This window comes from Heterocephalus glaber, unplaced genomic scaffold (genome assembly GCF_053883595.1).
Source record: "Heterocephalus glaber isolate CG9 unplaced genomic scaffold, H.glaber_assembly_v1.0 deba00001452, whole genome shotgun sequence".
NCBI lineage: Eukaryota > Metazoa > Chordata > Mammalia > Rodentia > Bathyergidae > Heterocephalus > Heterocephalus glaber.
In genome coordinates, this window is record NW_028258302.1 from 14,330,636 (window position 1) to 14,355,466 (window position 24,831).

The window sequence follows — 24,831 nt, forward strand, 5'->3', positions numbered from 1 at the left end:
CTGCACATGAGGCATAGGTTGAAGCATATCTTTACACAACATGTGCAACTGCATTGAAGATTACCACATGGGAGACCTCCACCCATTCACTATAAACAAACCTATTCCACATCGTCACACATCTCCCCTACACACAGACACACACACACACACACACACACGCAGCAACACTCACACAGGTCACAGGCCCCTTTCTCACAAAAGGTCCTCAAGATGCCTGGGTGCTACTGCTCAGTCAGGGCAGGACAGGGGCTGGGCCTCGACAGGAACTCCATCCTTGCTCTGTCATGTGTGTCATGTCTCCACAGATGTGCTCTCTGTTCTTTCCCTTTGAACTGTTTGTTTATGCTGTTGTTTATGTCACTCTGTTTAGTGGTATCAGTTTTCTACTAACACTTGATATGTGACGGGAAAGGTCCTGTCATGGTATATCCTTATTTATGTATTCTTGTTCTTCAGAATTTCTTGGCTATTTTTAGATTGTTGCTTTTTTCATTTGCAATTTTTTTGGTTGTTTTTTTAAGACAGGATCTCACTATGTATTCCAGGCTGGCCTTGAACTCATCATGTAGCCCAGGCTGGCCTTGAACTCATGGCGATCCTCCTGCCTTAACCCCTTGAGTGCTGGGATTACACACATGTGCCACCATGCTGGGTTGCTTTGTTTGCAATATTAACATATGTTTGTAAAGTACATCTATCCATTTATTTAATTCTTCTTCTTCTTTTTTTTTTTAAATAGGGTCTCACTATGTAGTTCTTGCTGGCCTTGAACTCACTATGTAACCCAGGCTGCCCTTGGCCTCATGGTGATCCTCCTGCCTCAGCCTCCCAAGTGCTAGAATTACACACATATGTCACCAATATTTAATTCTTATTGAATTGTTTCTCAATTACTTTTTAAAATTTCCTCTGTCAAGATGTTGCAAGACTTTGGCCAAACAAAGAAAAAGAAAAGGCCAAGATAGTTTTCTTGCTATTATAAATTGTCTTCTTAAAAATGACATTGTCGGGCTAGGGATTTAGCTCCATGAGGATGGGGATGGATGGATTGGAGGGGTGAGCAGTTCTCAAACTTTGTTCCAAGGACTCTTACAAATTATTGAGGATGTCAAAGACCTTATGATGACATCTGAGGATGTTTACTGTACTCAAAATTAAAACCAAACACACACAGGTGTGTGTTCTGTTAGCCAGCAGCAACAGTCTTCACCTGTCACGTCGAAACCACCACTGCACACTCGTGAGAGAATGAGAGTGTAAAAGACAAATAAGGTCTTAGGGTTATTACTAGTTTTATTTTCGTGTCATTACTGGTTCAGGATTGTTAGTAGTTTTTTGTTTGTTTTTTTTGATATTGACAGTCAAACTCAGGATCTTGCACTTGCCAGGAAGTTTCGGCACCACTGAGCTACATCCTCAGCCCTAGGATTGTTAGTAGGTTTTTTTTTGGTACTGGGGATCGAACTCAGGACCGTTCGCTTGCGAGGCGGGCAGCGGAACCACTGAGCTAAATCCCCGGCCCCGATTGTTAGTAGTTTTGACCTCTCACATCCTGTATAGGAAAATTATAGCCCAAGACACAAATATCCACTACATAACATTGGTAGAATTTCCTTTTTCCCTCTTATTCTCAACTTCAAAATCAAAACAAGTGATGAGATACTTTAAAAAATAAACAACAGTGGCTGGGGATTTGGCTCAGTGGCAGTGTGCCTGCTTCGCAAGTGCAAAGTCCTAAGTTCTATCCCTAATACTGAAAAAAATACTTTCTATTCTAAAAAAATTGAAAACACATACAGGAGTGCATGTAAGCTGTGTGTGGAGGTGCACACCTGTAATTCCAGCCCTCCGGGAGGCTGAGGCAGGAGAATTGCAAATTTGAGCCAGCCTGGGCAACTTAGCAACTTTATGAGATCCTGTCTCAAAATTAAAAATATAAAAGGGCTGAGGATGCAGCTCAATGACAAAGCCCTGGGTTCAATCTCCAGAACTGAAAACAAACAAACAAACAAACAGTGCATGTAGTGCTATGGTGCCCACATGCCCTCAGGCAGCTTCAGTAATCACCAACCTACTTTTGTCAATTGAAGTTTGCTTCCATATTATTTTGAAGCAAATCTCACATATGTAATTTTGTCTGTAAATTTTGTTATTTCTATAAGAATTTTGAACATAAGTCCCCTTCTTTGTTTGTTTGGTTGGTTGTTTTCATGGGATTGATTTGTTGAAATAGCTGGGACAATGAATTTGACTGTTTCCTTGTGGAGCCCTTCAGTTTATTCCTTTGTCCCCTGTATTTCCTGCCAACTGAAGGTTAAATCTAAAGGCTTATTTAGGTGCAAAGTTGAATATATTATAAAGTAGAGCTGACAGAATTTGCTGACAGATTGGAAATGGGGTGTAAGAGAGACAAATAGTCACCTTCAATTTCCTCACTTGCAAAATGGTGATAATATTGGCTTCCTACCTACCTTGTTTATCGACAGTCTCAGAACAGGTATTGATACGCAGCTGCTGCATGTGCTCATGGAAGGCATTACTGGAAAACAGGCTGAATCTTTTTGTTTTTTCTTTGTGTGGTGCCAGAGATCAAACCCAGCACATATATACTAGGCAAGTGCTGTACTGCTGAGTTATACCTCCAGCCTAGATCTTGAGCTGGGAGTCCTGGAGACTCTGACCAATGGAAGCTGTTTGATTCCTAATGTCTCTCCCAGGCTCCATGTCCCTGCTGGAGGAAGGGTGGTGGCTAGAGGAAGGCTGAGAAGGTGTGGTTGTTTTGGGAAGGAGGATTTATTTGCAGAGCAGAGCTGGGCTCTTGTCTTCCAGCTGGACAGTCTGAGTGAAGGCCAATTGCAGTGACCAGCTAGCCGGGTACAGTGGTGCATGCCTGTTTTCTAGCTACTTAGAAGGCTGAGGTGGGAAGGATCACTTAAGCCCAGGAGTTGGAGGCCAGCCGGGACAACATAGTGAGACCTCCAACCCAAAAAACAAGAAAATGCAGCAAACAAGACCATGTCATGTTGTGTCAAAGGCCTGTAAAGGGGACAAGGAGGGATGACCTGTGTCAGTGTCTCTGAGCAGAGGGCTGGGCTGCATTTGGGACTCGGGGCTGCCTGCGTTGGGTGAGCATGGGTGAATAGCGTGAGGAAAGTGGTGTGTGTGGGCAGGTGTGAGTGAGAAGAGTCGGGGTGGGCATGCACATGAGTGACTGTGGTGAGGGTATGTTGGTGTGCAAGGGCCAAATGCACAAGTGGTTTGAGCATGATGCTGAGGGCCAAGACGCATAATAAAGATGCTTTGACTTTAAAGAGCCATATTTGGCTTTGATGAAGGATGGACCTAGGCAGTGGGAAGGGGTTAATCTAGACACCCAAGGTAGACTGAGGCTGCACATTGTCTCAGGGGTCAGGAGGCCCACATTCCTGGCTCTGCTTTGCACTTGGCTTGCTCTGGGCCCCTGGTCCTTTGAGGGCCTCAGTTTCCCTCTCCATGTAGGAGAGTAATGGATCAGCTGATAGCAGAGGGCCTTGTTTTCTTAGACAGTGTCCATCACAGGGCCCGGCTCCCAGAGCTGTCAGTGAGTGTTGTTTGCTGGTTGAATGAATGAGTGGGTAAGGACTGGAAACTTCATGCACCCAGGAAATGCCTATCTAGTTTTTTCTCCCTCTGTCTCTGTCTCTGTCTCTGTCTCTGTCTCTCTCTCTCAGCTGTGTTCACACCCTCAACTACCCACACCTCTTTCTTCACTCTTTTTCACTCTCTCCCATGAACTCACTGCCAAGCGCCAGTTTAGAATCCCGAGAGGTTTCCCCCTCCCCCGCCCCAAAGCACTCTGTCCGCACTGGTTTCTTGGGCCCAGCACTTCTTGGTCACTAGGGATCTCCTGCCCAGTCATGCCACTGACTGTAGCAGCTCTGAGCTCCTCTCCTCATCCCTTTCCTTGCTCTTTTCTCTCCTCACCCAGAGTCAGACAGACACTGATGCTGTCCGAGCAGCTGAACACTTGCTGTCTGTGTCTCATCTTTTTTTCTTTTAACTCCCTGATCTTTGTTTACCCTTGTATCTCCTCATTCCTCTCAGGCTCTGTCCTCATGTTTACATTGGCCTTTCTTCCTCCATCTCTCCCTCTGCCCTTTCTTTTTCTTCCGGATTCCCTCCGCTCCTCCCCCGCTCCCTCGTCATCTGCTGGTCACTCACTTCTCCTCTTGCTCACTTGTGGGTCTCTCCTGAGTGCACGTTTAAGCCTCTCTTGCTTTCTCTCCCTGTGGCCGCTGCCTGTGTCCCACCCCACCCCTTGCTCTTTGAGAAGTCTCTGCTCAGTGTGCGGGGCCTGGGTAGCTTGACTTGGAGGTTCTTGTGGGATCTGCTGGAGGGGCTATAGGGTCACTGCATTTCCCCCCAGGGGTGACTTGGCAGCTATTGGCCCTGTATTTTCACTTCTGCAATTGCCAGACGCAGCACAGAGGCTGGGGCCAGGGCTGGACCCAGGGAGACAACAGACCCTACAGCCGAGCTACTGCCGCTGCTACAGGTAAGAGGGGTCCTAGCTCTGGCTGGGCAAGGGAAAGCCTATGAAAATGAGCTCAGGAGGCCGAGGTTGTGCCCCACGCTTCACCTAAGCAAATGGGTGGTTCTGTTTTTAAGGAACTATTCTGGCTGGCACCTTTCTCCAGCCTAGAGTCTCATGTTTAGAACTTCTTGTGAACTAACTTTGCCAGGGACTCAGCACCCCTCTTTAGTTCTCTGAGGACTAAGAGAACCTCAGAGGTCTCCTTGGGAGATGAGGATGGTGATGAGAAGGGGCTACTTAGATCTCAGGGAGCTGAATGCCATCTGCTTTACTAGCTGTGTGATCTTGGCCAAGTTATACTCCCCCACCCCTCTGTGCAGTTTCCAACTCTCGGGCAGGCCTGTCAGGAGAGCTAAAGGGCCTTAGGAATGCCCTACATGGTGGGCTTCCCTAGGGAATGACAAAGATAACCAGGTTATTGGTACAAAAGACCAGGCTCACAACTAGTTTTACCATCAGGTCTCAGGTGCTGGGAACAGAGCCCAGGCTCCTAACCTTGCCTGGATGTGTGGCAGGTGAATCAGAGCTGCTGGCCAGAGACTCACTCACCTGGGAACAATGAGGGAACCCGCTTGCTCTCTCCTGGGCATCAGGCAGCTCTCATTTAGTGAGGACTGAATATCCAGCTGTGTTCCAGATGCTTAAATCTGTGTGTATGTCAGAGGGAAGGTGAGCGCCACGGAAGCAGCAAAAAGCAACTTCTTTACCTTTGGGTACTAACAACCAAGCTAGAGAAGTCAGCTCTGGTGGTGATGGGCACCTGGGGTTTTATTTGATTTCTTGCTTATAAGCAGGAAACTTGGGCAATTCAGGATCTTACTCTCCTCCCTTGCTGAATAGGGATTGAAAGACTGACTTTGTGGGTTTGTGGGCAGAATGAAGAAGCCAGTGGGAAGTCCTCTGTCAATAGTAAAAAGGTGTGCAAACATGAGCTAATGTGTCACTAGTAAGACCAACACCGTAATTCTTACTGTAAATGCATCAAGGATGAGGAATTTGTTTTGTTTGTTCCTTTTTCCTTCCTCTTAGCAGAATTGGTATGTAGTATGTGTTTAAGAATACGAATTGAGCCGGGGATGGTAGTGCATGCCTATAATCCCAGCACTCAGGAGGCTGAGGCAGGAGGATCACTACAAGTTCAAGGTCAGCCTGGGCTACATAATGAGTTCAAGACCAGCCTGAACTACATGGCAAGACCCTGTTAAAAGAAAGAAAGACATATACATTAATTATAGGCACACACCTATAATCCCAGCACTCTGGGAGGCTGAGGCCGAAGGATCACAAATTTAGGCCCAGTCTGGGTAATTTAGCAACTTAGTGAGAGTTTGTCTCAAATAAAAATAAAAGGGCCGGGGATTTAGCTCAGTGCTTCTGGCACCTGACGAGCAAGCACCAAGTCCCAAGTTTGATCCCCGGTACCAAAAAAAAGAACAACAACAACAAAATAAAAATTAAAAAAAAAAAAGTGCCTTGAATAAATGATGATAAAGTAGTATGCTGTAGTTGGTATAAAATGGACAGTGAGCCATAGCCCCACCCTGCCCCGACACTGGGGTCACCTTGGGCAAGCCCTAGTTTCCCCATCTAATGAAGGTTTGGGTAATGGATTTATAGTCCATGGCATTAGTGACAAAATGTGCCTTCAGGACTGATTTTTTTTCTCTGATTGGTGCTGGTAGGAGTGGGATGTGGTGAGAGACTGGGACCCTTGTCCTTTTATGGGGAACTGGAGAGCCCCCGCCCCCTGGATTTCAGACCTGTGAACAACGAGGGCAGTCCAGGTCCCCTAGTGGCTGGAGGCTTGGGCTTAGGAGGGGCAGCAGCTGAGCTAGAACTATTGGTTGCGTCTCTGTGTTGGGAGTAGAGCCAGTTCCCAAAGGGCAAATGCTGGGGCCCAGCATGGCTACTTCTCTGACCAGCCCCTTGTGTCCTCAGCAGCCAGGTGAGAGTGGGGTGAAGCCTCTTGTGCTTCTTCCTGTGTGTGCATCTGGTTGTGTGGGGCAGACTGGGAACTGGCTCTGGCTACCTCCAAGTGTTCGTAGGTTGAGGCCTGCAGGTGGCCTGGTATTGCCCATCAGTTCCCTGAAGCAGAAACAGGTTCACTAACAGAGCTAGCTCAGCCTGGCATGGTGGCACTCGCCTATAATCTCAGCACATGGGAAGCTGGGCATAAGAATGTCTGATGGTAGCCAGGCATGGTAGTGAATACCTGTAATCCCAGCACTCTGGGAGGCTGAGGAAGGAGAATAGCATGACCCTATTTTAAAATTAAAATATTAAAGGGCTGGGGATGGTAGCCTACTGTGAAGGCCCTGGGTTAAATCTCCAATACAAAAGGAAAAAAAAAAAGGAAGAAGAAGAAAAAGAAGCAGAGAGGTTGGTATGTCTCTGGGTATCTTCAGCCAAGGAGATTCTGGAGCCAGACCTCTGTGTGTGTGTGTGTGTGTGTGTGTGTGTGTGTGTGTGTGTGTGAGAGATATGTGGAGGAGGACATCCCTCAGTTGTGCCTCCCTACCTGCTTAGTTCTGCAGGAGGGGAACCTCAGGGTGCAGCTTTGGAGTTGAATTCAGCTGGCCAATGGGAGGAGTATGTAAAAAATGTGTATATAGCCCTTTAAAGTTTATAAAGTCCATTTTAATTAGCTAGTTTGTTTTGCAGTACTGGGGATTGAACCTAGGGCACCACATGTGCTAGGCAAACATTCTACCACTGAGCTACATTCCTACCCCTTTTAAAGTTTTATTTTCAGACAGGGTCTTATTAAATTGTCCAGCCTGACCTCAAACTTGCACTCTTCCTGTCTCAGTCTCCTGAGGAGTTGAGATTACAGGTGTGTGCCTCCATGCTGGGCAAGCCCATTTCAATTTACCAACAGCTTTAGTGTTTATCAAGCCCTTTGTCATCCCTGTGATCTCACTTCCTTTTTACAACTCTGCTTTGAGGCAGGCAGCACATTCCCTCTTGCAAATAAAAATCTCAAGGCTCAGAGTTGGGAAGAGACTCACTCAAGCTGGTGGGTGGCACTGCTGAGTCCAAAGCCCAAATCTGATTCCAATGGCTGGGCTTTGTCTCCAGTCACCCCTGGTAGCTTCTTCCAAAAGAGATGTAGCTGGCTTGGTGTATGGCTGATTCACTCACTTTTTTTTTTTTTTTTTTTAAATTTTTAGACAGGGTCTTGCCATTTAGTCCTGACTGGCCTCAAACTCACAGCAAATCCTCCTGCCTCAGCCTCCTGAGTACTGACTGGGTTTATAGGTGTGACCACCACACCTGGCTCACCTGCTTGTTAAAGTTTTCTGAGGACAGTGGGGAAGGGAGCTCACAGCTATTGAGTAAATTGCTTCTTTCAGATCTTACAACTCCTGGCACTAGCCTGAACCCTGAAATAACTGATAGCCTGTTTTCCTGTTTGTTACATGCTACTTGTTTGCAAAGTTAAAGCCGGGATGCTGATAACTCTTAGCTGATGAGCAAAGATTCCTAGTCACTGGGACTGGTGGTAGTGGCTCTGGGTTATCGGGTTCTGGGATGCCGGTGTCTTGATTTCCAGGTTCTTTCTGTCTTGAACAAAGAATGGAATGAAACAAGCAAAAATGGTAACGAAGTTTATTTGAAAAATTAAAAGTGAAGGGTAAGGGAGAAACTGGCTCTGCAGAGTGAACTTGGGGCGAGGAAAAGTAAAAATAAAGACCAAAATAAAAGTACAGTGGACCCTTGAGTTACAACTGGCCTGACATATGAACAACCTGGGTTATAACTGGAATTTTAGTTTTAACTTACAACCAAAGTCGTTTTGTTTTGTTTTTTTGTACCGGAGTTCGAACTCAGGAGCTTGCAAATACCAGGCAGGCAGCAGTCAAAGTCTTGAGTTATGACCTGAATACTGGCTGCTTATGCTTCCAGATGGTCTCAGATACAGATTTAACCCTTAAAGAGTTCTGGAAGGAACATTACAACAGCCTTTCCTGTGTGGAGTTCATTGAGAAATCCTGGGCCAATGTCTCTCTAAGGACACTGAGATCTGCCTGTATATAGAAGAGAGACTTTGAATGCTGTGTAGAGGATCCTGAGCCTTCTGTTGACCAACTTGAGTTACAACCGGCCCTTGAGAATGAATTGAGTTTTTAAGTCCACAGTACAACCTGGGGGACACAGAGTAGGCTTCCATGAGGGAAGCCATGGTAACAGGCTCTGCATGCATGGCATCTGTGTCCTTTTCTCCATTCCACACATTGCAGGACCCATAAGAAGTCCAGATATGGGGCCTTGGGTATTATCTGGACCTTCACTGCAGTGGGTGTGGAAGGGTACCTTCCATTTTGGCTTCAATTGGTCTGCGGGAGTCCCTGTCCAAATTTTTATGAGCGCTTGGTCTCCAGGACCGACAGTAGGTGGTCTGCCCGGGCCAGGAGCTGGCAGGACTCTGTTCCCATACATTTGGGTAGCTTGTACTTGGCTCAGATAAATGAGATATTGTAAGAGTCCTGTGGTCTCTCATCTGCTGCCATAGCAGAGGATAGAAATGTCCTCCCATATAATATCTCAAATGGACTCAAATTTAACCCAGTTTTGGGCATGTTACATACCCTCATAAGTGCTACTGGTAGCAATCAGAACCAGGACTCAGACATCTCGTGGCAAAGTGTTGCCGGAGCTTGGTTTAGGGTCTGGTTGGCGATTTGTACCTTTTCAGAAGTTTGAGGATCATTTTCCACGTAGGAATTTTATAGTTTGTTACTATGTCCCCTGAGGAAGTTCCCAGAATTGTTCCTCAGGAACTGGGAATAACACTAGGGTCTTAAAGGGGCTGTAAGGTTACCATTTTGCTTCCCTATCAGCCTTTTGATTTCCCAAGGAGACTTCAGACTCTTTCCACTTTTTTTTTTTGAGACAGACAAGGTCTCACTATATAGTTCAGGCTGGCCTTGAGCTCACTATATAGACAAGCCTGGCCTTGAACTCATGGTGATCCTCCTGCCTCAGCCACCTGAGTGCTGGGACTATAGGCATGTGTCACCACACCCAGCCAGACATGTCTCTTTGGTGCCCTTTCCAGTGCATGATTGTGATCTGCTTGGGAAGATGCACTGCCTTTAGGAATTGTAGAATTTTCTGCTTGTGCTTTATAGATGATTGCTTATTAGTCAGTAAGCCTCTTTATTTTCAGATTGCTGCAGGGACATGTAGCACCAGAAAGGCATATTTGAAGCCTGGATATTTAACTTTTTGCCTTTTGCTAATATCAATTCCCAAGTAAGAGCTATTAGTTCTGCCTTTTGAGCAGAAGTTCCTGTGGGAAGAGGTTTAGCTTCAATGACCTGTTGTGAACTGACAACTGTATAACCCACCTGTCAGTGTCCTTCTTGGACAAAAGATATTTCTATCAGTGAACCACATCTCCTCAGGTCTTGGAGGGGCAGGTCACTGATGTCCTGCCTTACTTGAATAGGTCTGAGAGATCACTTGTTCACAAGAGTGGCTAACTTCTGGGCCTGTAGGCATCAAAGAGGCAGGGTTAAGGGGAGTGCAAGTTTTTATAATAACCTCAGGGATGTCTAAGAGCATGGCCTCATACTTGGTAAGCCATTCCCCTGTTAACCACAAGTAACCTTTTTCTCCAGAATACCTCTGACCTGATGGGGAGATAGGATGACTTCTAGTCTCTATTCTGAAGTCTTCTTCTGTTAGCATAGCTGTAGCTGCTATTACTCTCAGGAAGGGTGGCCATCTAGTAACCACTCCACCTAACTTTTTTGGATAGTATGCCACTGGATGGGGTTTTTGTCCCACCCTTTGAGTCAAGACCCCTAAACCAGTTCATGAAGCTTTTCTCTTGTGTTTTCTTTCTTTTTTATTTCTATTTCTTCTTTCATTCTTTTTTTTTTCTTTTGGTTCTGGAGATTGAGCCCAGGGCCTCATGCATGCTGGGCAAGTGCTCTGCCACTGAGCTATGTGTCTAGCCCTTCTGTGTTTTCTTCTAGGAGTTTTATGGCTTCAAGTCTTTAATCCATTCTGAGTTAATTTTTCTGTATGATATAAAGTAAGATTCAATCCTCCTTTTGTTTCAAGTGTATGTCTAGTTTTCCCAGTGCCACTTGTTGAAGAGACTATAATTTCCTCATTGTGTAGTCTTAGTATCCTTGAAAAGACTATTTGACCATGTACCTGAAGTTTATCTCTGGGATCTCTATTGATCTGTATTTATGCCAATACTGTACTGTTTTAATTATTTTAGGTTTGTAATATGTTTTGAAATCAGAAAGCATGAGGCCTCTAGCTTTGCTTTTTGTCATTGTTGTTGTTTTGTTTTTTTGAGACAGGATCTCACTTTGTAGTTCATGCTGGCCCTGAACTTACTATGTAGCCCAGGCTGGCCTTACTCATGATGATCCTCCTGCCTCAGCCTCCTGGATGCTGGGATTATAGGTGTGTACCACCATGCCTGGCTTTGTTCTTTTTCAAGATTGTTTTGGCTGTTTTAGGTCCTTTGAGATTCCATTTGAATTTTAGATTTTTTTCTATTTCTGTAAAAAATGACAATGAAAATTTAAATTTCATTGAATCTATAGATTGCTTTGGGTAATATGGATATTTTTACAGTATTAAATCTTCCAAGCCATGAGCTCAGTATATTATTCTATTTTGTTGTGTTGTCTTAAATTTCTTTCAGTAGGGCCAGGGATTTAGCTCAGTGGTTCTGCTGCCTGCCTCACAAGCGTAAGGTCCCAAGTTTGATCCCCGGTACCAAAAAGAAAAAGAAATTTCTTTCAGCAACGTTTCATAGTTTTCAGTGCACAACATTTTTGTCCCCTTGTTTAAGCTTATTCCTGAGTGTTTTATTCCTTTGGCTTCTATTACAAATAGTATTGTCTTCTTAATTTCATTTTCTTTTAGACCCATTTAAAAATCTTCATTTTGCAATAAGTAAATGGAGACTCAGGGTCATAATGACTTTGTGGGTTCAGAGAGGATTTGATTCTAACTCCAAGGCTGCCAGGCAGGAGTTAGATGGGCACAGAGAAGACCTTGCAGTCTCTTTGCCCCATTATTTTCCTGACTTAAGTGAGCAAAGATAAAAGCAGGGTCCCAAGCAAACAGCATCTCTTCCTGGAGCCTGTAGCATCTGCAGCTCCTGTTTTCAGGCCCCAGGACAGGCCTGTGAATAGAAGAGTTGGTTAAGGAGTGGCTGGCATCTAGCAGGTCCACAGCTTGGCTTAGGAGACTCAGCATGGTCTTGGGAATTCAAGATCCCCTCTTGCCACTTCCCACTTGAGTGACTATGGACAAGTCTGATCATTTCTCTAACCTCAATTTCTTCCCAGAACAACAGGCATCTTCTCTGGAAAAATGGGTGTAAAGCCCATCTTACAAAGCTGATTTAAGCAGGAAATATGATCATGGATAAGCAATGTCTGCACATCCCACTAGGAAGTAGTGCCCAGAGCCCTGAGTTTAAGTGGGCTCTCTCTGGCTGCCCTTCATCTGTACACTCCTTACAGAGCATGGAGTCTTGAATCAAAGCAGATGTGCCCACATGGAACCTGTGTGTGTCCTGGTACCCCAACTTTTAGCCCATGCTCTGTTGGTAAATGCACTCTCAGGCCTGTGGAGCTTCAAGGAGCTGCTGGTATAAGAAATACGGATGGACTCGGGCATGTCTAATTTATATCCATAGAATTTAGACATTTCTGTCTGTTTTCTTCTTAGTTTGGTATTAAAATTTTTTTAGACATTTCTATTCTTGGCCTTTATTGATTTCACAAATGTCAAGGGCTGCAATGATTGGTAAACCCACATTTGTGACCCACAGTCTGCACAGAGGAATTAACCAGCAAGGACTTTCCTCTGCCAGTTCCTTTCCCCTCTGACCAGCCAACAGTGGATGGGAGTCCCTTCTCCAGGCTCCTAAGGGGCAGAGAGTGTTCGTGGGGGTGGAGGACAGGTCTGTGACACTGAGTGGTTTGAGCCTCTGCCTCCTCCTTCCTCCAAATGCTCATTCTCTTCCTAAGCTTTTAAAAGCTTTGTTGGCCTTACCTGGAGGCCCTGTCTGGAGCTGGTGGGAAAGGCTATGTGGGAGTCAGAGTTCCTGGGCCTGAGGTTACCCATTCCAAGCAGCTGGGCCAATAGGAAGAGACCTGGCCCTCTGTGGCTCGGGTCCTGTTCTAGCCGCTTTGCATTCTTATCTTTAGAACCATCGTTAAGATTGTAAGATTTTGCAAATGAAGAACTAGAGACTCAGAGAAGTGAAGTCACTTTATACAGCGAGTAAATGGTGAGGCTTTTCTTCCCACCCCGTCCACTCCCACTTTGCTTACCCCAGAGAAATTGTATACATGTTCCCATACCCACACCCGTCCCTGGGACTGGGGATTGAACACTGGGACTCTCTCTCTCTCTCTCTCTCTCTCTCTCTTTTCTTTTTCTTTCTTTTTTGGTTGTTGTGTTTTTTTTAAATTTTGAGACAGGGTCTCACTAAGTTGATAAATTGCCCAGAGTGGGTTTGAACTTGCAATCCTCCTGTCTCAGCCTCCTAGCATTGTAGGATTACAGGTGTGCACCACCATACCTGCCTAGGTACACGTATCTTTGTGCCAGGCTCCTTGAACAGTTGTCAGTGGCTTATTCACTCTCTAGTGAGAGTAAAAGACGAAACAGATCAAGTCCTTGCTCTCAAGAAGCTCCAAGCCTGGTAAGGAAATAGCCACAGAAATCAGCATTTAAAACATATTAACTGGGTGTAATGCCTCATGCCTGTAATCTCAGCATCCTGATAGGCCAAGGCAAGAGGATTGCAAGTTTGAGATAAACCTGAGAAGCTCCATGACACCCCTCAAAAAGAAAAAAAGTGTCAGATGCTATCCTGAAGAATGTACCCACTGTACTTACTGCCATGGTGATCCACAGAAGGAGGTAACTCCTGTCTGTGGCTAGGTCTTAAAGGTTGAGTAAGATTTTTCTAGGTAAAGCAGTGGGCACAAGGCATGTGCAAAGGCACAGATGTTTGAAAAGAATGGGAGTTTTACAGAGGAAGCAAGCTGTTTAGCATGGGTAGGGTAGAGGATGAGCAGCAGGCAACTGTGGGAGATGAGGTGGGGAAGGAGCGCAGACTTTATTTTGGGTAATGGGGAACCATGAAAGGTGTTACATCAGATGAGTATAGAGCTGGCATGTGTTGAACATAGTACTTCTCAGACTGTAGTGTGTATGCAAAGTGTTTGTTTGTTTTTCGGTACCAGGGATTGAACTCAGGACCTTGCACTTGCCGGGCAGGCATGGTGCCACTGAGGTACATCCCCAGCCCTACAAATCACTTGGGAATCTTGTTAGGATGCAGATTCTTTTTGTTTGTTTGAGACAGCATCTTGCTATGTAGTTCATGCTGGCCTTGAACTTACTATGTAACCCATGCTGGCCTCAAACTCATGGTGATCCTCCTGTCTCAGCCTCCTGTGTCCTAGGATTACAGGTGTGCTACCACACCCAGCAAAAATGCAGATTCTGATACAGTAGATCTGGAGTGGGACCCAAGAGTCTGCATTTCTAACAAGTTTGTATGTAATGCTGATGCTCTGGTCCAAGGACCACAATTTGAATAGTGAGGTGGTACAGAGCTCACTCAGCTTTGTGGGATAGCTGCTCAGGGGAGTAGGCAGTCCTGTCCATTGCTAAGGAATTGTTCTCTTAACAAGTATTTACCAAACTCCTGTTCTGGCCAAGATGTCATTGAGTGATAGGGTTGGAAAGAAGAATTGAAAATGCCACTCACTGGCTCATGCTACTGTTCTCTCTCTCTTTTGTTTGTTTGTTTCTTTCTTTCTTTTGTTCATTTGTTTGTTCATTTGTTCTTTCTTTCTCTCTCTCTCTCTCTCTTTCTTTCTTTCTTTCTTTCTTTTTGTTTTTTGAGACAGTCTTGCTCTGTAGTTCAGGCTGGCCTTGAACTCACCATGTAGCCCTGGCTGGCCTCGAACTTGCAGCAATCCTCCTGCTTCAGTCTCCCGAGTGCCTGGGATTACAAGCATGTGCCACAACTTCAGGCTCCCTTTCTCACTTTCAAAGTGGTCACTCTCTCTGCCTCACCTCCTGCCCTCTCTCCCCTGCCCAACAGCTAGAGGGAGTCTGATCACATTACTTACACGGGCTCAAATTGAGATTTTTTCCAACTTTACAGTGGTGCAAAAGTGATGTGCATCAGTAGAAACCGTAATTCAAAGTTTGAATTTTGGTATTTCCCGGGTGACAACATTAGGTGCAACGCTCTCACAATGCCAGGCTCAGCAGGAGTCACAAGTGGGGGAACAATCGATGCTGCTTGGTATAGTGTTGCTAAGTTACAATGTGTCCTAGGTTAGGTGCAATAAATGAATTTTCATTTATGCTAGTTTCAACTTATGGTGGGTTCATCAGGATGTAATCCCATTGTGAGTCGAGGGGCATCTGTACACACTCCTTTGCATGAGATTCAAGGCCCTTCCTGTGTTGACCTACGTCACTTTCTTCGCTCTTTCTCTCCTCACCCACCTTGGAGTTTATGTTTTAGCTAAACTGAATGAATGCTGCAGGCTCTCACTCGATGGGGTGCCTCTTCTCCCACTCTCTCAGGGCTCTGCAGTGCGGGGCCCCTCTGCCTGCACCTCCTCTCCTTGCTTTATCAGGCCAGATCCCTGTCCTCCCTCAGCTCAGGCAGGAGGCCATTCCTCAGCCTCAAGTCTGGGTGACAGGTGACGTCTCAGCATTCCCACCACACTTGCTATGTCCTTCACCAGGGCTCTTACCACATGTGTGATTCTGAAAGTCACACTTGCAAAGTGGGCCCAGGGCAGGGACTGGATCTGCTCTCCTGAGTCCTCAGCTCCCCGCTGCAGTCAGGAGCCGAGAGCCTTGTCCACCGAATGCACAAATGAGCTACTATGTTGGCGTTGGCGAGTTGGGACCCACATGTGCTGTTCTCGTGCTGAGATATTTTTCTTTGTTAACCAAAATTGATGTAGCAAATAAACGTAATGAAGTAAATATATTAAAAAAATTTTTTTTGGTGAGTACTGGGGATTAAACCCAAGGGCCTCAAGCATGCTAGGCAAAGGCTCTGCCACTGAGCTACATCCCTGGCCCTTTTAATTTCTGACATGAAATTTGCTAAGTTGCTCAGGCTGGCCTCCAATTTGTGATCCTCCTGCCTCACCTTGTGGAATAGCTGAGATTACATGTGTGTGCCACCCTGTTTGGTTCAAAAATATCACAAGTTTATTTATAATTTTTTTTTGTGGCACTAGAGATTGAACCTAGGGCCTGAGTCATGGTAGACAAGTGCTCTACCCACTGAGCTATCTCTTCAACCCAACATCAAAATTTGAGGCTGAGGCAAAAGAATCACTAATATTCCTTTGGATTTTTAAAAAATATTGCATTAAAATATTATTTATCTTGATTGCTGAAAATTTGGTGCCCCCTTAGACTTTGCACCCAGTGGATGCTTCCCTGCCTCACCTTGGTCCTGGCCTTGGGGGAAAGACCTTCTCAACAGGCCAGGGCAGACATAGTGCAGGCAGCAGGGCCCAGATGTCCTAGATTGGGTCCAATGGCAAGAGATTTTCTGGAGATAATTGTCCTCACCCCACTGAGGCGGAGCCCAAACCAAGAGGGCACTTGCTGCGTGGGTGGTGGGTAGGGACACAACTTCCCTGAAGACCCAAACTGAGCACCTTGCCCTGTTCAGCTAGGGCTGCCTGCACCTCAAGCCTCTCAGAAAGGGCCTGGCTGGAAGTGCCTCCTCCCCTCAGTCACAGGAGGGTGACTTAGGCCTAGTGAGCCTTGATTCTAATATATTGTAATTCTGTGAGGGTCCAGCAGGAGGAAGAAACAAGGCCAGTCCCAGATGAATGCACATCTTGGGCTCAAATCAGAGGAGGCTGAGACTGTGGAGCAGTGATACTCAAATTCTTTGGTTCCAGGAATTTTTTCTACCTTAGAAAATTATTGAGGGTCCCAAAAAGCTTACAGTTAGATGTGTTTTATCTATCAGTGTCTATGTTGTTAAGAATTAAAACTGACTGGATATGGTGGCACACACCAGCAATTTGGGAGACTAAGGCAGGAGAATTACACATTTCAGACCAGCCTAGGCAATTTAACAAGACCTTGTCTCAAAATTAAAAAAAAAAAATAAAAGGGCTGGCTTCATAGCTCTGTTATAGAGCACCTCTGGGTCCAATGCTTAGTACCACAAAAACAAACAACAATAAAGCTCCTCAGAAAACAAGGCTGGGGATTTAGCTCAGTGGTTCTGCCGCCTGCCTCAGAAGCCCAAGGTCCTAAGTTCAATCCCTGGTACCAAAAAAAAAAAAAAAAACCAAACACTAGGGCTGAGGATATAAGATACGTGGTAGAGTGCTTGCCTACCTTGGGTTCCATTCCCAGCCTTAAAAAAAAAAAAAATCAAGACTGACATTCTAAAATAACTTCATTTTTAAATAAACAAATCCAATGATATACTCTTTTCATCTTAATATAAATAACATTTTTAGGGAAAAAATGAGATTTTCTAAAACAAACAATTTAGGGAAAAGTGACATGGATTTACATTGTTTTTAAACCTCTTTAATGTTAGGCTTGATAGAAGACAGCTGGATTCTCATCTGTGTTTGCATTCAATATTTTGTGCTATGTTTGGGTGGGTTTTTTTGTTTTGTTTTGTTTTTGAGACAGGGTCTTGCTATGTAGTTCATGGTGGCTTTGAACTCACTATGTAGCCCAGGCTGGCCTCAAACTCATGGTGATCCTCCTGCCTCAACCTCCTGAGTGCTGGGATTATAGGAGTGCACCAACACAAACTTTTTTTTTTTGGTACTGGAGACTGAACACAGAGCCTTGCACTGAGCTACATGCCTAGCCCTTTTTTATTTTTTATTTTTTGACAGGATCTCACTAAGTTGCTCATATTGGGCTTGAATTTACCATTCTCCTGTCTCAGCTTCTTAGAGTGCTGGGGTTACAGGTGTGCATCACCACACCTGATACCTTAAAACTTTTGATCAATATTGGTCAGTGATTTTGTAGAATGTCTCACAATTTGGGTTAGATGGGCTATTTTTTTGTTGTTGGTGCTGTGGTTGAAACCCAGGTCCTTGCATGTGGCAGGACTGAGCTATGTCTGCAGTCTTATAGGATATTTTTCACAATTAAATTTAGATTATGTGTTTTGGGCAAGAATACCCAAGTGATATTGTATTCTTTTCAGCACATTATATCAGGGGTACATAGTGATATGTCATATTAATGAGATGTTCATTCTGATGATTTGGTTAAAGTTTTATCTGGATTTCTCACTTCATACTGTTTTAAATTGTATTCAAAATATTTAAATTACCCAGGGACAATGGTGCATATATATATAAAACCCTAGCTACTCGGGAGGCCAAAGGAGAAGGATCACAGGTTTGAGGCCAGGCTGGGCCACTTAGTCAGAACCTGTTGCAAAATAAAATAAAAATAAAAAGCTGGGGATACAGCTCAATGATAGAGTGCTTGCCTACCATATATAAGGCCCAGGGTTCAATCCCCCAATACAGCAATAAGGAAAGAAAGAGAGAAAGAAAGAAAGGAAAGAAGGAAGGAAGGAAAGGAGGGAAGAAAGGAGGGAAGGAAGGAAGGAAGGAAGGAAAAGCTGAGCATGGTGGAGGATACCTATTATCCCAGCACTCTGTGAGGCTGAGGCAGGAAGACTGCAAGTTCCAACCCAATCTGAGCAACTTAGCAACTTGATGAGACCTTGTGTCAAAATCCTTAAAAAGTTTAAAAAGGGCTGAGATTGTAGCTCAGTGCAAAGGCCCTGTATTCAACCCCTCAGGAGAGCAAAAATACATACATAGATACAAATAAAAAAATAAATTACTAAGATAATAAGTGCTCCTAAAAAGTTCAAACAAGTTTATTTAGGGCAAATAAACTTCTTATTAAGCCTATTTATAGTAGATAAATTAAATAAACCACTTATTTTTAAAAGTTTTATTTTATTTTATCCCATTTCCACCAGTTACAAAAGCTTTGTTTCCATTTTTTCCTTTATTTTCACTTTTTTTCTTGTCCCTTCCTTCCTTTCTCCCTTCCTCCTCCCTCGTTCCCCTTCCCATTTGAACAATTTCTTCCCATTTCTCCATATTTATTATACATTTTAAGTCCTTATTTCCACTTTCAGTTCTCACACCAGAGAAACAATATGGTATTTAAACATGTGTGTCTGATTTATTTCACTTAAGAGTATGGTCTCAAGGTCCATCCATTTAGTTATAAATGTCTGAAGCCCATCCTAGTCCTCCATTGTATAAAAAAACCCCACATCTCCCTTATCCATTCATCGGTTGATGGGCATTTGGGCTGTTTACAAGATTTAGCTATCACAAATTGTGCTGCTATAAACATGGGTGCACATACATCCCCGTGGTATGATGCTTTTAATTCTTTCAGAAAGATACCAAGAAGGGAAATACCTGGGTCAAATGGAACCTTTAGTTTTAGTTTTTTGAGAAATCTCCACACTGATTTCCATAGTGGCTGTATCAGTCTACACTCCCATCAACAGTAGAGAAAGTTTCCTTTTTCCTTACGGCCCCACCAGCATTTGTTATTGGTTGATTTCTTGATAATAGCCATTCTTTCTGGAGTGAGATGGAATCTCAGTGTTGTTTTAATTTGCATTTCACAAATGACCAGTGATGTTGAACATTTTTTCATATATTTATTTGCCGTTTCTACTTCTTTATTTGAGAAGTGTCTTTTCATTTCAGATGCCCATTTTTTGGACTGGAAATAAACCTCTTATTAAGGCTCCTTACCACTGCCAACCTATTCACACACACATATGTGATTAGCTCATACCAAACGTCTTCTGTTACTTTTTTGTTTCTTTTTTTAACATAATGGTATTATCTAAGGACAGCTTTCCATGTCAGTACACTTAGATCTAACTCATTATTTCTAATGTCTGGCTAATATTTCATTCTCTAAATAATCCTAACAGTATACTTCTTTGTATTTCCAGGCTTTTTATGAGCATGTGAATTATTTATTTTGATTAGGCCCGGGCTAGTTAGACCTACTAGCCACATTGAAATTGTATGCAACTTTATTTTATGTATGTATATATATATATGTATTTATTTATGGTGCTGGGAATTGAACACTGGACCTTGTGCATGCTAGGCAAGAGCACTACCACTGAGCTCCAGATTTTAAATTAGTTTTTATTTAATTATTGTTGGTTTTTTGTTTTTGTTTTTTTGAGACAGGGTCTCACCATGTAGTTCGGGGTCACCTTGAATTCACTATGTAGCCTAGGCTGGCCTCAAACTTGTGACCATCCTCCTGCCTCCCAAGTGCTGGCATTACAGGTGTGTACCTCCGCACCTGGCTAAATTAGTTTTTATTTTTATTTTTTGAGACAGGGTCTTGTTATGCAGTCCAGGTTGGCTTTGAACTCACTATGTAGCCCAGGCTGGCCTCAACTTGTAGCAAAATTCCTGCCTTGGCCTCCCGAGTGCTGGGATTACAGGCATCTGCCACCACACCCAGCTAAATTATTTTTTAATATAGAACAAATTTACTATTAATTTTTAAATTTCAAATCTACACAAAAATGTTCAAATTTTATTATAAAAATTAAAGTTTTTATAATAAAAATTTTATGCATTTATCACTAGAAATAGATTTGTAAAAACATTATTTTATGTAGAAATTAGGAAAAAAGCTGCAAGTTAATTGGAAGATACCATTGATTTTAGAGGGTTTTTTTTTTTTTTTGGTACCGGGGATCGAACCACTGAACTAAATCCCTGGCCCTGACTTTAGAGTTTTAAAATATGCAAAATGGGAGTGTCTCAGTCTGTTAATATTGCTGTTACTGGAGTTCTGGAATTCAGTGGGCTCCTTCTACAAATTCTTTCCAGGTTCTTGTTCTGAACAAAGAATTGGACAAAACAAGCAAAAATGGTAGTGACTTTTACATTTATTAAAGGTGGGAAAAGGAATACATTCTGCAGTGAATGCAGGCCAATTAAAGTGGAAAAGAAGTACTCTCTGCAGGGTGACTGGGCCACTGAAAGTGCTTTCGGTGGCTACAAGGTTAATGTCTGCCATCTTTTGTATTCCTCATTCTGATATCAGATCTAGAATGTCCTATCAAAAACTTGCTTGATTTCATGACAGAAGAATTGAGATAGCTTTTTCTGATTGGTCTCAGGTGCAGGAGCTCTGTGTCCTGGAGCTCTGTGATTGACAGGTCATATGTCCTGGAGCTCCAATTAACAGGTCATGCTCACTTGCCCAGCCAACTAGCCATGCCCTAGTCTCCTGCCTCACTGCTATAACAAAATACTTGAGACTGGGTAATTTACAAAGAACAGAAATTTATTTCTCACCATTCTAGAAGCTCAAAGTCAGGGTTCTGTGTCTGGATGAGGCCTGGTATCTGCTTCCAAGATGGCATCTTGAACTCTGTGTCTTTTCCTGGTAGAAGGGATGGAAAGACAAAAGATCAAAAGAAAATGTATCCTTTAACCCTGAGCCCTTTTATATTGGTACTGATCCTATTTCTGAGGGCTCTACCTTCATCACTTCCCAAAGCTCATATCTCTGAATACTGTTGCAGTGGGGATTAAGTTTCAACATGAATATTTTTGAGAGGGACTCTATCATTCAAACCATAACAGGGAATCTTGGAATTGGTGAAGTAGGATAGTTGCTTCTTGGCTTTTTATTAATCAGAATCTTTGCATGGTCTTCCAGGCACTGCCAGGACCCTATGATCAGCTGACTCTTGCAGCCCAGACCCATGGAGTTAAATAGCTCTTCCCGTGTGGATTCAGAGTTTCGATACACTCTCTTCCCAGTTGTTTATAGTGTTATCTTTGTGCTGGGGATCATAGCCAATGGCTATGTGCTGTGGGTCTTTGCCCGCCTGTACCCTTCCAAGAAACTAAATGAGATAAAGATCTTCATGGTGAACCTCACTGTGGCTGACCTGCTTTTCCTGATCACCCTGCCACTGTGGATCGTCTACTACTCCAACCAAGGGAACTGGATTCTACCCAAATTCCTTTGTAACCTGGCTGGCTGCCTCTTCTTCATCAACACCTACTGCTCTGTAGCCTTCCTGGGAGTGATCACCTATAACCGCTTCCAGGCGGTAAGACATCCCATCAAGACGGCTCAAGCCACCACCCGAAAGCGTGGCATCGCTTTGTCCTTGGTCATCTGGGTGATCATTGTGGCTGCTGCATCCTACTTCCTTGTCATGGACTCCACCAACATAGTGTCCAATAAGGCAGGCTCAGGCACCGTCACTCGCTGCTTTGAGCATTATGAAGAGGGCAGCGAGCCTGTCCTCATCATCCACATCTGCATTGTGCTCGGCTTCTTCATTGTCTTTCTACTCATCCTCTTCTGCAACCTGGTCATCATTCGCACGCTGCTCACCCAGCCAGTGCAGCAGCAGCGCAATGCTGAGGTCAAGCGCCGGGCGCTGTGGATGGTCTGCACCGTTTTGGCAGTGTTCATCATCTGCTTTGTGCCACACCACATGGTACAGCTGCCCTGGACCCTCGCTGAGCTGGGGAAGTGGCCGAGCAGCAACCACCAGGCTATTAATGATGCCCATCAGATCACCCTCTGCCTCCTTAGCACCAACTGTGTCTTAGACCCTGTCATCTACTGTTTCCTCACCAAGAAGTTCCGAAGGCACCTCAGTGAAAAGCTTCACATCATGCGGAGCAGCCGGAAATGCTCCCGGGTCACCACTGACACAGGCACAGATGTGGCCATTCCAATCAACCACATTCCTGTCAATTCCCTCAAAATTTAGTCCCTGCTTACTGGGGTCAGGCCCAAAGTCTTCTCTTCCATGAGCAGCATGGATGAGGCAGGGGAAAGAAAAGACATCTACTATAGTCACCTCCTCCTTGGGCAGCGGTGGCCCGTTGAATATAAAGGCTACCTCACACAGGCAGGGATGATGGCTGTGCTGGACTGCTGGAGAATCCAGAACTTGAACAAACACCTTCATCCACTTTTGGGCACATCATGACCTCACCCTGAGCCCCTGGGTCTGATGGGGTTAGGAGGAACATGGGGGTCAGGAATAGACTCTGATGCATGCCCAGTTCATCCCATTGGGGTAGCAGCCTAAAGCTTCAGGCAGTGACTCCCAAGCGCCAAAGGCAAGGTGGGAAAGAGACTCTTTCCTGGCTGTGTGGAAAGATCTTTAGGGCAGAAGTTTGATCTAGGATTGTGTCTTTCTCTTTCTACTCACAGGTGCAGGTCTTTCCCAGGGGAAGTGGCCTGGTAGAATTTTCTGATTCAGCCAGCAAACCTGTACTGAAAGACAGCTACAGAAGGGAAAACATGAACAGAGCAAAAGCTAGGATGGGAGCTTAGTTCCTACACAAGACTTGCCTCAGGCCAGGTCAGCTCTCAGGGACTTAGAGAGAGGTGGCCTCTCCTTCATTTTTCTGCTTTAATAACAGACCCTGTGGGAGGACCTTCTGTGGGGCAGGAAGTCCCCACAGCAAAATTTGAGAGTGGTCAGGCCAGGGCAACTCAAAGTGCAGAGGCTTCCATGGGAACAGCACTTGGGCAGGAAGGGCCTGAGGTTTCTAGGTGGGAGAAGCCTACTTGATCTCTGGGAGGCCCCTCCTAGCCTAACTTCCTGGAGGTAGAAGGGACAGTTACAGTGGGATAGGCTGGCAGGTGTCAGCTTCTGTTGAGCTTCTCTAGACACCTGCTTGTGGTTTTTGGTAAGTATTCAAATGAGACTCCTCTTTCCCTTAGCCAAGTACTTGCAGTGTGAACCCCACAGCCTCAGACATGGGGCCTTGCAGGAGTTTTCCCTGGTGTCCAGTGCTTCTCTGAGAACTCTTCCTTCCTTCCAGCCAGAGTTCCATGAACTTGGGACTCTTGTTTTCTCTCTGCCAGGCAAGCACTGGATTGCTGATTTTGCTACATGTCTCCTAAAGGGCTAGTAGCCTGCTTGGGTCTGGGAGGGTAGCTGTGAGCTGGCCCTAGCTGATGGTGACCAGACCAGGTGGCCAGAGCAGCATTCTCAAGCTCTGGTGTCACGAAGACCCAAATTCAGTCTTGGATTTGTCACTTCCTGCCAAGGAACTGGGGACTCAATTTTCTACCTCTTAGTGTTGCCTGTGAGGTAAAACCTACCTCATTGGGTTGCTCTGAGCAACAAATGCCGAGAAAGACACCTCTTGGTCAGAGTGACTGCTCGTCCCAGACCCTCCCCTCTTCTCAGAACTTGGACCCTTCAGTCCTCCAGTAGGAGCTGAAAGAATAAGAGGTGGGCATCTGGATTCAGAGATGCTGCTTTAGGCTTTGCAGGCCACTTAGTCTGAGCTGTGAGTGTGTTTATGTGTGTTTGTGTGTGAAGGGGGTGGAGTGGGTGTGTGCAGGGGTTCTTCACCTGCCTGATTGTGGTAGAGAAAATGGCTCTGCTCACGGAGAAAATTTGCAGAGCAAAGCAGAAGCCAGAGAGAAGTGACAGGAGCATGGAGGGAAGAAGGGACAGATCTCCCAGGGGCCTGCTGGGTGGCTGTCCTCTGCGTACCTTCCATTGTGTCCAAGAGAGTCTTTTTATCTTGCTTAAACTGATTGGAATGAGTGTCTATTACTTGTAACCAGAAGTGCTACAAATAAAGTGTATGTCTATGTGCTAATGCACAGCATTTACATCTCTCCTTGCAAGCTCTGCAATGTCCATATATCAGCTGTAAGTTTACTTAATTAATATTTTTCTTTAAATTGAGTCAGTTTTTAAAACTCACATTTATCAAAAAAGAATTTATAATTGTAGGTGAAAAAATGCCACCTGCCACACCTAGAAGGTAAACATAAAAATGAAAATAAAACTATTAAAACTGTTGCTCTGTGTTCTGTCTGAAGTTACCCCATGTCCCCAGTGATTTGCAAAGCTCACTTCAGGAAACCCTGCTGTTGTGTGTATCAAGTGCCTGAAGTCTGCATTCAGTAAGTGCTCAATAAAGAATAACTGACAATTCTGAGATGGTGACTTGTGATTACCCCCTTGCTTTTCCTAGGATATTGTCCTAACATGTAGGTCTGGGTCTTACTTCCACCCAGGCCTCTGGGGTATGGCAAGAGCATACAGTTGGCCCTCTGTATCCATGGGTTCCACATTCCCATATTCAACCAATTGCTTGTTGAAAATATTATAGAAATAAAATCGGGTCTGTACTGAA

General features: G+C 44.6%; 1 protein-coding gene across 2 annotated transcripts; it reads left to right on the top strand.

The window, feature by feature from the left end:
• Positions 1 to 2,806: 2,806 nt before the first annotated feature.
• On the top strand, positions 2,807 to 24,831 carry Ptafr (platelet activating factor receptor). 2 transcript variants are annotated; one of them, XM_004850747.3, is made up of 3 exons: positions 2,807 to 2,877; positions 4,409 to 4,537; positions 21,356 to 24,831. In XM_004850747.3, exon 3 carries the CDS (start codon positions 21,402 to 21,404, stop codon positions 22,428 to 22,430), a length of 1,029 nt encoding a protein of 342 aa, XP_004850804.1. In that variant the 5' UTR covers positions 2,807 to 2,877; positions 4,409 to 4,537; positions 21,356 to 21,401; the 3' UTR covers positions 22,431 to 24,831. The 2 variants fall into 2 exon arrangements, with proteins under 2 accessions (XP_004850804.1, XP_021118827.1); XM_021263168.2 differs by lacking the exon at positions 2,807 to 2,877 and having other exon boundaries at positions 2,900 to 4,537.